This window comes from Dendrobates tinctorius, unplaced genomic scaffold (genome assembly GCF_039654945.1).
Source record: "Dendrobates tinctorius isolate UK_male_01 unplaced genomic scaffold, ASM3965494v1 ptg000211l, whole genome shotgun sequence".
Classification (NCBI taxonomy): Eukaryota; Metazoa; Chordata; class Amphibia; order Anura; family Dendrobatidae; genus Dendrobates; species Dendrobates tinctorius.
In genome coordinates, this window is record NW_027361878.1 from 15,479,969 (window position 1) to 15,493,358 (window position 13,390).

General features: G+C 43.3%; 1 protein-coding gene across 3 annotated transcripts in view; it reads left to right on the forward strand.

Annotated features, from left to right (window-relative positions):
* Window positions 1–13,390, forward strand: part of PPP2R5B (protein phosphatase 2 regulatory subunit B'beta) — a 166,279-nt gene that overhangs the window by 116,672 nt on the left and 36,217 nt on the right. For all 3 annotated transcript variants that reach the window (XM_073554479.1, XM_073554480.1, XM_073554481.1), the window contains one exon: window positions 323–373. In XM_073554479.1, the coding sequence (XP_073410580.1) occupies window positions 323–373 (51 nt within the window). The remainder of the gene's footprint in view (window positions 1–322; window positions 374–13,390) is intronic.

Sequence of the window (13,390 nt, forward strand, 5' to 3'; positions counted from 1 at the left end):
TGATCTCTCATATTGGATTTGTCCTATTGAAGAGGGTGATGAGATTGAAAAGCTGCTCATAATTCCTAAAATATCAGACCACAACCCAGTAATGGAAGCTTGGTCAATGGCACATATGACGGCAGAAATCTATCAACGATTTCACTTGGTAGACCACCTTGGTAGACCAAACATTAATGACTAGTCATTCAGAAAAATGGTCATCTGAAATCTCTAATGTGTGGTTCACTTTTGACTGTGTTCTTCCAATTGAACTTTTTCCTTGAAGATGATGAACTGAGCTAACCAAAACAATTAATGATGTTCCTATGTTTCTCTAAAGGTAATTCGAGGTTTGTTAAAGTATTGGCCAAAGACTTGTACCCAGAAAGAGGTGAGTCAATGTCCAAGAAGGTATAGAGACTCAATATATAGAAAAAGGAAGATTTCAAAACCTTGATATTATAAATCAAAAGAAGGAAAGGTTCATGTCAAACCTTAAAAGCAATTGATGCTCAGAATGTCATATTTGCCCTTAATTTACCCATGTGCTTAACAACAACAATTACATTTTTTCCTATAGACAATTCAGCACTTATCTACAAGGCAATCACTTTATAAAAAAAAATTGCCGAAAAACATTTATGCGTGAAAGATTATGAAATTTCAGCAGGTATCTGCCACAGTGCCAACAAAAATAGTCAGAGTGCACATCTATATATTGCCACTTCTTGTGAAGAGCACCAAGCCTGTGTAAAGAGACTTAAAGGCCATGTAATGCTCTTTAAGGAAACTTGATGACCAATCTGCTCATAAGCAAGGGGTGGGGTTTACAGGAACAGATAAAAAACATACAATGGAGGGAAATTGGACAACAGTCTAGAATTTGCTGCTTTACTAAAGCACTGGATAGCGAAAAAAAAACATTTATCTTCAATGATGATCAATAAAAGCTGAATAAATCTGTCACGCTCGCGCCTTGGCTGATTGGCGCGAGCCGGGGGGTTGTGGCCCCACTGAGCCACAGACCAGACTACCCTGGAAGGCGTGTGACTAAGACAGCTGCCTTGGTCTTCTCTGGAGCCTCCAATGGTGAGGTCAGGGTTGTGCGGCAGGCAGCTGCCAGGTGCCACTCCAGGGTGATGTCTGGCTGTGACTGCTGATCCCACTTGGGGACAGGACACTTGGTCAGGTGTGAGTGACAGGCAGGCAGGTGGGCACGGCAGGCACGGATGGTACCCAGGCAGGCAGGTACGGCTGAGACACAGGGCAGGCTGGCACGGCTGAGACACAGGGCAGGCTGGCACGGCTGAGACACAAGGCGGGCTGGCACGGCTGAGACACAGGACGGGCTGGCACGGACGAGGCACAGGGAAGGCTGGCACGGACGAGACACAGGGCAGGCTGGCATGGTATGAGAAGGAACAGGTAGGGGCCTGTTCACACAGCAGGTGCAGGTACCGGTATAGGAAGGAGTGGAGTATGATGGAACAGGTTTGGACCTGTTCACACAGGAGGAAGAGGTACGGGTATTAACAAGAGAGCGTGGAGTATGACAAAGCAGCTTAGGAACTGATCTGCAGGAGTGCGGAGTAGGCGGATGTGCAGGAGTGCGGAGTAGGCGGATGTGCAGGAATGCGGAGTAGGCGGATGTGCAGGAGTGCGGAGTAGGCGGATGTGCAGGAGTGCGGAGTAGGCGGATCTGCAGGAGTGCGGAGTAGGCGGATCTGCAGGAGTGCGCAGGAGTGCGGAGCACAGACAGCGAGGACACGGGGAAAGACACAGCAGGGAAAGAAGCCAAAGACAAGGAGGCAGGGGTAGGACAGAGTTCAGACAAAGTACAGGGACAAAGACTCAAGAACCAGGATATTCTGCCTCCTGGAGGGCAGACAGACAGGCACAAGACAAAGCTGGGAGTGTAGCCTCCAGAGAAGGAGAAACACAGAACAGGGCCTGGCTAACTCAGCTGCAAAACTCTAGCTGAGTTTAGACATTGCTCAGGCAATGTTCTAGTGGGTGGGGCAGTCCTAAATAGTAGAGGACTCTACGTAATTGGTCAGGGACACATTAGCCAGGTGCACCCTGACTCCATAAGAAGCAGAGTTCAGGCACCGCCCCCCTATACACACAGTCAGGAAACATGAAGATGGCAAACAGGAGACAAGGCAAGGAGCTGGCGACAGAGAAAAATCACAGCATGACCAGGAGGAGTAAGTTGGTAAGTGGGGGATGGGAGGCCATGCAGCGATGCCAGCAGGGTTGTTACAAAATCCCTGGACAAATGACTTATATCTAAGGAAATTAATGTGACAAACTAAACAATTATACCGTATTGAAGTATGTAAACCAACTCCACCTTAGATTATTTAAGAGGTTGGAGCTGCACCATTACAACTGGGCGATTTTCTGATCATCGAACTAAGTATATTTCACTATAGAACGGATTTACCCGCTTGGTTATATGTGCAAAGTTGAACAATTCCGAATACCAGCAGGAGAGTTCAGCTAATTAATCTTTTTCAGCACCTTATGAACAAAAACACGGACCTGGGAATTTTTCACGTTTAAACTATTAAAGAAGCACAAAATTAATGCTAATTATCAACAGGAGCTTAAGTAAACTTGGAAACTCTCCCAGAATGTCCGGTAGGCTCCCGTAAAAGAGGCAGACTTTCTGTACTCCAGGCGGAGTTGGCATATCTTGGCACCGCTGAAGCCCCCCAAAACCTCCCAGAAAGCAGTTTTTGGGAAGCTTCAAAAAGGGAAAGTGGTAGAGGTATGAAGGAGTTTTGCCTAATTAAGGGTGTGGCCATATGGGAAAAGTTCCCTTCAATCACTCTCCTCCAAAATAGGCACTGTGAGAGAAGTGGTGATGTATCAGATAAATTTTCCTAAAGTGTTTGTCAATCTGTAGGATTCTCTGCATCTTGTAGAATTATTATTTTTTTTTAATTTAAACAACATCCCCAAACATGAACGGGATATAGAGGCACTGACACAGTATTAAAATAATTTTATTCAAACATGTTGAAATAATGACACCTAAACAAGGAATCCTCATAGGTAAAAAACCGGAGGTATATGAAAACCAGGAAATCTATAATGTCAGAGATATAAAAGAAATAAAAAGTGCACCGTGCAGTTGTACCCCCTAGGGTACGCCCGGTTGGTCTGGTTAACCAGGAATTTTTCACTGTGAGTAATACATTTGGATCAGTTTGTGATATATAATGATTGCTGGATCAAACATTTTTGGCTGGTAGCTTTTTGGAGCAGTGCACGGAGCACCTTAATTTTTATCATGCCATTTTTGTTATATGCAGTATGATACATTTTGGTAAGGAAATTACAAGGAATGGTGTACTATACACTGCATTTCATTAACTTCCCCTCATATAGCGCAGTTGCACGGTGCACTATTGCTTATTTTGATTGCAAAAAACTTTTTCAAAAAATTTTTTTTTAATATTTTTTGTACTGATTATTATGTGGCACAACTGCACGGTGCACTTTTTATTATAATGTTAATTACATAATATATGTTCATATATACTTTTTTGCTATGTGTGTAACTATATATCATGACATTATAGCTTTCCTGGTTTTTCTATACCTCCGGTTTTTTACCTATGAGGATTCCTTGTTTAGGTGTCATTATTTCAACATGTTTGAATAAAATTATTTTAATACTGTGTCAATGCCTCTATATCCCCGTTCATGTTTGGGGATGTTTAAATTACTTGAATTGAGGTGGTTTTGTAACAAAATGACTGTGTTTGGTGAGAATTATTTTTTTGTATGATATTTTTTATTTTACCAAATTTTATTTTTACCTTTTTATTCTCCTTTAATCTCCAGTTTTCCTATTAAAGTTTATTTTCCTTCCCACTTCCTTACCCTAAGCATCTTGTAGAATTCTTGCATATAAGACATGGGTTATTTTCCTTCTAATCTTTTTTAATGGAGACAGAGTTGGACCTTAGATAAGGGTCAGTGGGTCGCCCTCCCAGGGCCGTGGGGTACTCGGTACCGGGCCGGTGTCGGCGGGATGTGTCACAGCAGCGGTGACCCGGTCCGTGGCCCTGGGCGCCCAATTAATAGGGGGAGTTCGAATGGTGGTGGAATGTAGTTAGATTAATAGTTTGTGACGCCACCTGTGGTGTTCGGCAAGTGAGGTGTTAGGCCGACGCTGCATGCAGATCTTCTGGGACTGATGGTGGGTTGCAGCCAAGATGGTGTAGCTCCCCACAGGTGGAGCTGTAGTCCCAGGGCAGTGTAGATGCTGGTACCCAGATGTAGTGGTACCCGGTATGTTGGCGCAGGAATGAATGGAGGACACCAGGGCTTGTAGTTCCAAAGCTTTACTCAGTCTGTAGTACACACAGGTGCCTGCCTCCGTGCTGTGTCCTCCGGGTCAGGGACTCATTCAACCTCCAGGCAAGATGGAATGCTCCCTTCCAACACTCCGCCAACATGTGCCTTTCTGAACGTCTCCTCTATAGCACCTTTAAATGTGAAGTACTCCCAGTACTGGGTTACACTGGAGTGCCTCCTGACAGATGTTCCCAAGAACTCTACTTGTACGGCAGACAGCTGTAGCCTGCTCAGGGACTCCTTACTCCTGAATCCTGGCTCACTATCCAAGTTGCTGTTGTGCCCCCACATCTTAGATGGGAGTAGTGCATTTACAGCCCACTACTCCACCGGTGTCTGCTGCAGAACCATTAGTGTCCATACAACCTCGGGGATCGGGCCCCGGCCTTGCGCTTAGAACTTCTAGGCAGGGTTCTTCCTCTAACCCACGTCCTCTGTGTTCCATTTTACTCCTACATTCCGTGCTTGTCTTTCTTTCCTATGGAAGCTCAGGCTTCAGTTCAATGTCTTTCTCCTTCTTTCCTTTCTCGTGCCAGCTGGCTCAGATCACTGAGGCAGCTGCAGCACTCCTTCCTCCATCCCTCTTCCAGGGATCTCCTTTCCTCACTCCTCTCTGAGTGACTTCCTCCCGCAGACTGACCTGTAATTCTAAACCTCCCCGCTCTTTTATGTATTCTCAACTCCACCGGCCTCCCAGCACGTTTCGTGTTCCAAGCAGGGAACCACCAAAGGTGCTCTGCTACTCTCTAAGCAAGGAGCTGCAATGTGGCTTTGCTGAACTACTCTGTTGTGTGGGGTGCGAGTGTTGGGACGTAGTCAGGAGCCTCCAACTTACCTGGACGGTGGGGCACCACACCTCAGGAGGAGGTGCAGTACCTCTGTGGCGACTGAGCCTCAGGGGCGCCACATCAGAACTCCTATTGCAGGCAGAAATGTAGAGCAAGGCTCCATCTGCAGAAATTTGTCTTACAGCCAGACACAAAGACAAAAAAAAGTATGAGATATATAATATTTTTACGGATCAGTCATTCCCCCTTCTTTTGACTGTCCTTGTGTATTGGCAGTGGATTATTCAGGATACTCTCCAACAACAGAGCTTCTTTATTTAGGAACAAACAGGAACAATATGCTTAATAGATCAGAAATAAATCCTTTTTGTGTCTCTATCTGTGCATCATCTACAGCAGGCTGCTTCACACATATAGAGACACAGGAAAACAGGAAATACAGTCACATGCTCTTCCTGTGTGAGCATCTGGGAGTTTTTTTTAACTTTATAAACCGCATACAAATCTGGCAACTAAACACTCATAGACAGGAATGGAGTTGTTGCACCAAACATATTCCAACACCCCCACTCAACAACTACTTATCCTGTTAGTCCCATTGCAGTTCTGAAGTCCACAAACTTGTCTCTTGATAAAGGCTTTATCATACCATCAGCTATCATCTTGTCAGACTCGCAATAAACAAACTTGAGTACACCACATTCCACTAAGTCACGTAAGTGGTGAGGTTTTACATCAATGTGCTTAGTCCTTGCACTATTCTTCTCACTGCTGGCAAGTTTAATGTATCCTTGGTTGTCCTCATAGATAACTGTTGGTTGAGCTAATGGCTTGCTGAAATCTTCCAAAAGTTGTTTCAACCAAATTACTTCTTGACTTGCATAAGCAGCAGATATATATTCTGCTTCTGTAGAAGATAATGCCACTGACACTTGTTTTCTGCTGGACCAAGAAATTGAATTTTCTGCTAACTTGAACAAGTAACCACTTTTTGATTTCCAATCACTTGAATCTCCAGCCCAATCTGCATCCACATAACATTTGAGAGTGAAATTTCCTGATGCAGATATCTAGCCTTTCGAGTTTTTTTATTCGGATATTGAAGAATTCTCTTAATTGCATTCCAGTGTCTTTGGCGTGGCTTGCTTACACGTCGGCAGAGAATTCCAACTGTGGCTGTGAAATCCGGATGAGTTGTGGTTGCTATGTACAGAAGCGCCCCCACTGCTTGTCTGTAACTCATTGCTGGGTAGCAGATATTCTTCTTCTTCCAACTTTAAGTAGGATGGATCCATTGGTGTTGACGCACCTTTGGCTTGTCACATTCCAAACTGGTTTAGTATTGCGGAAATTTTAGAACTTTGGTTGAGAATAAAACTCCCATCTTCCTCTCTCTTGATTTGGATTCCCAAATAATATGTCACATTTCCAAGGTCCTTAGTCTCAAAGTGCTGGTTGAGAATTTCACCTAAGCTCCCATGTCTTGAGTTGGTGAAGGGACTCCATCTCCTCATAGCGCCATTTATCCTCTTCTGCTTCTCGTGAACAGGCAGTTTTTGCATCTCTTGCCATGACTGTGGCTCTAGTTCAGGAAGTGTTTTGACCATATAAGAAGGGTGTGTAGCTGGGATACCTTTTGTTTGGCCTTTCTGAACTCCTGACTGGATGTTGACTTGGTACTTCTGTGTCTTCCTTGGTGGCTTCAGAGCTTATCCACACTTCAGTGTTTTCCTTTTCTGCATCTGGGTTTGGTGATTAAGATTCTTGCGCTTGCTTCTTAGGTTGAATAACTGGTGTAACTTCATGGAATTTGAGTGATACACAGTTTTCATCAATCACTACATCTCTGCTGATTGGCACTGTATTGGTCTCTGGGTGCAGGATTCAGTATCCCTTTTGAGTTTCGCTATAGCCCACCAGGACTCCTTGCTTTGCGTGTGATTCACACTTGGAAGGTTTTTCTTTTGGAACATTCACAAACGTTTTGCTTCCAAATATCCTGAGGTGCTTCAGGTTAGGCTTCTTGCAGTTCCATAGCTCATGTGGAGTTTTATTCGTGGCTTTACATGGCACTCTGTTTTGAAGATAGCAAGCTGCCATGATGGCTTCTCCCCAATATGTTGTAGGTAGATTTGCATCAAACAACATACTACTTCCACAGAGAGTACAGTTCTTTCTCTCTGCAGTGCCATTTTGTTCTGGGTTGTATGGAATGGTAGTCTGGAACACGGTTCCATCCTTTTTCAAAATGGTTTACACCTTACCACTTGTATATTCGGTTCCATCATCTGCACGCAGGGCTTTTGGCATTCTTCCAAATTTGTTAAACACTACAGCAAGATATTCTTCATAGAATCATAGACTTGTAGAGTTGGAAGGGACCTCCTGGGCCATCTGGTCCAACCCCCTGCTCAAAGCAGGATTCGCTAAATAATCCCAGACAGATGTCTGTCCAGCCTCTGTTTGAAGACTTCTATTTAAGGAGAACTCACCACCTCTCGTGGCAGCCTGTTCCACTCATTGATCACTCTGTCAAAAAGTTTTTTCTAATATCTAATCTGTGTCTCCTCCCATTCAGTTTCATCCCATTGCTTCTAGTCTTTCCTTGTGCAAATGAGAATAAAGATGATCCTTCTACAATGTGACAGCCCTTGAGATATTTGTAGACAGCTATTAAGTCTCCTCTCAGTCTTCTATTTTGCAAGCTAAACATTCCCAAATCCTGCAACCTTTCTGGTCGCGCTTTTCTGAACTTGCTCCAGTTTGTTGATGTCGTTTTTTTAAAATGTGGCGCCCAAAACTGGACACAGTATTCCAGATGAGGTCTGACCAAAGAGGAGTAGAGGGCAATAATGACTTCACGTGATCTAGACTGTATGCTTCTGTTAATACATCCTAGAATTGCATTTGTCTTTTTTGCTGCTGCATCACACTGTTGACTCATTCAGTCTGTGATCTATTAGTATACCCAAGTCTTATTCACATGTGCTGTTGATTAGCCTTATTCCTCCCATTCTGTATATGCTTTTTTCATTTTTATTGCCCAGATGTAGTACTTTGCATTTTTCCCTGTTACAAACCATTCTGTTAGTTGCTGCCCACTGCTCCAGTTTATTTATATCTTTTTGAATCCTCTCTCTCTCTTCTCTAGTATTAGCTATCCCTCCTAGCTTTGTGTCCTCGGCAAATTTAATCAGTTTACCCTCAATTCCTTCATCTAAATCGTTGATAAAGATGTTGAACAATACAAGGCCCAGGACAGAGCCCTGTGATACCCCACTTGAGACATTCTTCCAACTGGATGTGCAGCCATTTACGACGTCCGATCACTAAGCCAGTTATGAATCCACCTAACAGTTGCCTTGTCCATTCTATACTTAGTCATTTTTTCAATAAGGATTGTGTGAGATACTTTGTCAAATGCTTTGCTGAAGTCAAGATATACTATATCTACAGCATTTCCCTGATCCACCCAATCAGTGATTCTGTCATAAAAGGAAATTAAGTTAGTCTGACATGACTGATTAGTTACAAACCCATGCTGACTCTGTTTAATCACTTCATTCTTATCCAGGTACTTGCATACATGTTTCTGTGGAACTTCATCCTTAGGCTGGAGTCATACTTAACGTATAAAAATACGGTGCGTTTTCTAAGGATGAGAATCCCAGAAATGTTCCCTGAACAGTGATCCGTATGTCATCCGTGTGCAATGTGAGGATGCGATTTTCTCGCATCTAAGCATCCGTGTAATATCCGTATGGCATCTGTATCGCGAGATTTTCTCGCCGGCTTGCAAAATGGGCATATAATGGATCCATGGCCTCAAATATTTGTGAAAACATATATACAGTCTATATATATATATATATATATATATATATATATATATATATATATATATAATATTTCAGTGAGACACACGCAGATAGAGATATATATATATAATATATTTATTTATATTTCATATAGAGGTAGATAGCAGGAGCCCACCAGGGAATTGCCGTTACCCTATGGGCCAGTCCGAGCCTGCTCTTGCGCAATTTTCTCCGCCAGAGAGGGCAAGCCAGTGACTGAGGGCAGAAATTAATAGGGACCATTGTTTTTGGGCCCCCCATGGCTTAAAAAATCTGCCCCCAGCCACCCCAGAAAAGGTGCATCTCTTAGATGCGCTAATTCTGGCACTTACCCTCTCTCTTCCCATTGCCCTGTAGTGGGTGGTGGGTCGCCCTCCCAGGGCTGTGGGGTACTCGGTACCGGGCCCTATGAGCTTCAATGGGAGTGGTCACGGCAGCTGTGACCTGGCCCGTGGCCCTGGGCGCCCATTGTAAAAGGTGGTTATTTCAGTGTGCTTGTGGTAGTGAAAGTTTTTAAGTGATTCGCGACGCCACCTGTGGTGTTCGGCAATGTGAATGTAAGCCGACGCTGCAGACAGTTCCTCTGGGACAGGTGGTGTGGTGCAGCAATGATGTTATAGCCCTCCACAGGCAGGGCTGTAGTCCCAGGGCAGTGTAGGGGAGGTGACACGCAGATTGTATAGTGTCAGGCGCAGAGGATGCAGCAGTGCTGGGCCGGTTCTCGCAGGAATGAGTGGAGGACACCAGAGCATGTAGTTCCAAAGCTATACTCACAGTCTGTTGTACAAACAGGTGCCTGCCTCCGTGCCGTGTCCTCCGGGTCAGGGACTCAGTCAACCTCCCGGCCAGATGGAATACTCCTTTCCAACACTCTGCCAATATGTGCCTTGCTGAACGTCTCCTCTTATAGCGCCTTTGAGTGAAGTACTCCTAGTACTGAGTTACACTGAAGTTCCTCCTGTCCGCTGTTCCTATGAACTCTACTTGTACAGCAGACAGCTGTAGCCTGCTTCGGGGACTCCTTACTACTAAGTCCCGGCTCACTATCCAGTTGCTGTTGTGCCCCCAAGTCTTGTGTGGGAATAAAGTGGTCTCTACTTCTATTCCTCCGGTGTCTGCTGCAGGACCATTAGTATCCATACAACCTCGGGTACCGGGCCCCAGCCTTGCGCTAAGAACTTCTAGGAAGGGTTCTCTTCTAACCCACGTCCTCTGTTCTCTCTTACTCCTCACGTTCCGTGCTAATCTTTCCTTCTATGGAGAATCAGGCTTTCAGTCTATGTTGCTCTTTCTCTTCCTCTCCCGTGCCAGCAGACCCAGATCACTGGGATCCGCTGCAGCACCTCCATCCTTCCATCCCTCTCTCCGGGGATCTTCTCCTCTCCAACTCTCTAACCAACTGACCTCTCATCCTAAACTCTTCCCACTCCTTGTAATGTAAAACTAACTCCACCCACCTCCCAGCACGTTTTGTGTTCCAAGCAGGGAGCCACCAATGGGTCCTTTGCTACACTACTTTGTGGTGTGGGGTGCAGGTGTTGGAGTGTGGTCAGGAGTCTCCACCTTACCTGGATGGTGGGATACCACACCTCAGGAGGAGGTGCAGTACCTCTGTGGTGACTGAGCATCAGGGGCGCCACATACCCCCCGTTAAACACAGCACGTCCGCAGGCTGCAAGGGAAACACAGTTGACAATACAGGAACATACAAAATTTTATATTGCATAATGAACATATCTTATACTAAACTTCCCAATGTGCGAGGCATGGTTTCTTGAACGTTACAAACAATGTAACTGTCTATCTATATTTAAAGTTATACTACCTAATTTAAAGTGCTATGTAAGCAAACTCACTATCAGCTTGAGTAACACATTTTCTATCAACACATTTCTTTTCTTTATTATCTGTCTCATTTTCTACTTCCTGAAGGAGTGACAACCGTCAACACCTGGTTTGTCACCTGCATACTTTTATTCAATTCTCACATCTTTATTAAAACATTCTCTATATTTCTTGCTCAATTGGACCCTATAAGATCTGCCATTAATACTGTCTCTGCACATTATCATTTCCTATTTTCTTGTTCAAAAATACTAAGCATTATTCCTAAGTGCAAAGAATAGACATGGGGCCGGTCATTACGTCTGGAAATGTCCTTATAATGAGGTAGTCCTTGTTCCAAGGAAAAGGTTCCTATGTAAAACCAAGAGAGAGCACCTAAAGAGGTGCAAACTATTTACAAGTACAGTTCTGGATCACTCAGCGTCCATGATCTCCACAGTTCAAGTATGAAAAATGCTGTATTGTAAGGGTTCCAATGGATTGTGATGAATAAGAAAATGCTCACACAAGAATTGAATTTACTAAATTGATTTACTATATAAAGTGATAAGATCAAATAATAAACAATATAAAACTATAAATACATATGCATTAATCAGAAACAGGCATTATTCATACATTACATTATTCAGATAGTCTCATCTCAGTGTCCTCTCTGGTCTGTCACATCTCTTTCTCTGTGTCTCTCTCTCTGTACACATCCCTCCTTTTATATGTAAAAACTTCTCTAAAGCCATGGGGAAAGTTAACACACCCAATCTAATTATGGCAATGAAGGTCCTTTGTTGGTAGATAAGTGTAAGCCTGTTATTTGCTCTGCTTGGACAATTTGACCATCTGGTTGAAACAAGTTTCAATGAACTTCTAGGAAGGTTCAAAGAGCTGAATATATATATATATATATATATATATATATATAGTATAACTGATTGAAACTATATCTATAGTTGGTATTAATTGGAGTGTTGAAACCATTAAAAATAAATCATAGTATACATTCCACCCCTTGGTTTCAATCACTTTTTAATTAATTAATCTGTCACTAAACTATGTAAATTTATCATTATTTGCATTTCTCATTTATAGATATATTTATTTATTTGCTACCAATAGAAAACCGCTTGGTAAAAAATAACATCCTGGGCTTAAAACGGAACAAAAGCAACATTGGACCAACAGGTACTGAAATATCAAATGTCTGTAGAAAACTTCTTTCTTCGGATCTTCTTGACCGCAATTTTTAAATGGGTCTCTGTTGCAGGGAAGCACGGGGATTATTATGCCCTCATCACTTTGGGGTGACTTCACTACTTTCCCTGGTTAGCAAAAGAACAGACTCTAAAGAGCAATCTGTCCCTGCCCTTCATGACAGTAACCCCTCGTTTCTCGAAAGCAATGGGTGAGGGAAGTGTAGGTGTCCATGGCTGAGCATAAGAGTACCTTTATCTTCTGTTGCTGCCGCTGTTCAGGGCCTTATTCACCCTGGTGACACTTTAGCAGCATCTGGGCTCAGTCTCATCGCTCAGTTGGACATCTTCAGTCTCCACACAAGACACAGCCTGCACTGAGGGAAAGTGAAGTTCACAATCATACTTGAAAGTTCCAAAGTCTTGGCAGAGTTAACTCAGTCCAAAGCAACAGTCCAAAATAACTGGCTTACACTTATCTACCAACAAAGGACCTTCGTTGCCATAATTAGATTTGGTGTGTTAACTTTCCCCATGGATGTTATCTGGTGAATTCTCATCTATTTGGCCTCAGGGGGTCGTCTCACTGGCATCCAAGGATAGATACTGTTTAAGTCTCACACTTACTTTGGGACATCAAAGGCTTTAGAGAAGTTTTTACATATAAAAGGAGGGATGTGTATGGAGAGAGACACAGAGAAAGAGATGTGACAGACCAGAGAGGACACTGAGATGAGACTATCTGAATAATGTAATGTATGAATAATGCCTGTTTCTGATTAATGCATATGTATTTATAGTTTTATATTGTTTATTATTTGATCTTATCACTTTATATAGTAAATCAATTTAGTAAATTCAATTCTTGTGTGAGCATTTTCTTATTCATCACAATCCATTGAAACCCTTACAATACACACAGCAAGGCAAGCTGACAGATAGGTGTTGTGAGTTCATTTTTCCCTTCACCATTGAGGTCTGATGAACTCCCTCCTCTGGTGAAGGAAGGTAGTGAGGCTGATTACCAAACACCTGGGCAGCTAGATGATGACTGGGTGGCTGGAATTGAGGACTGGATATAAGGCTGCCGACGCCCTTCTTCCTGGCTGGTGATTTTCCTGCTGGATTCTTGGAGACCAGTCTGATTCCTGTATCTCAAAGCTAAGTTTTTCTGCTCTTCTTTGTACTCTTCAGTTTTGTTTTTGTTTTGCCTTGTTTTTTGGGAGTTCTGCCATCCCCGGCCAGGGGTGAGCTGAACTCCATTTTTGTCTCTGATCTCTTGATATTTTGCTCTGTCTTCAGAATATACCTGAGTGCTGATATAGTCTTTTGAAGCCTAGCGACTTTAGGGCCTGTGTTT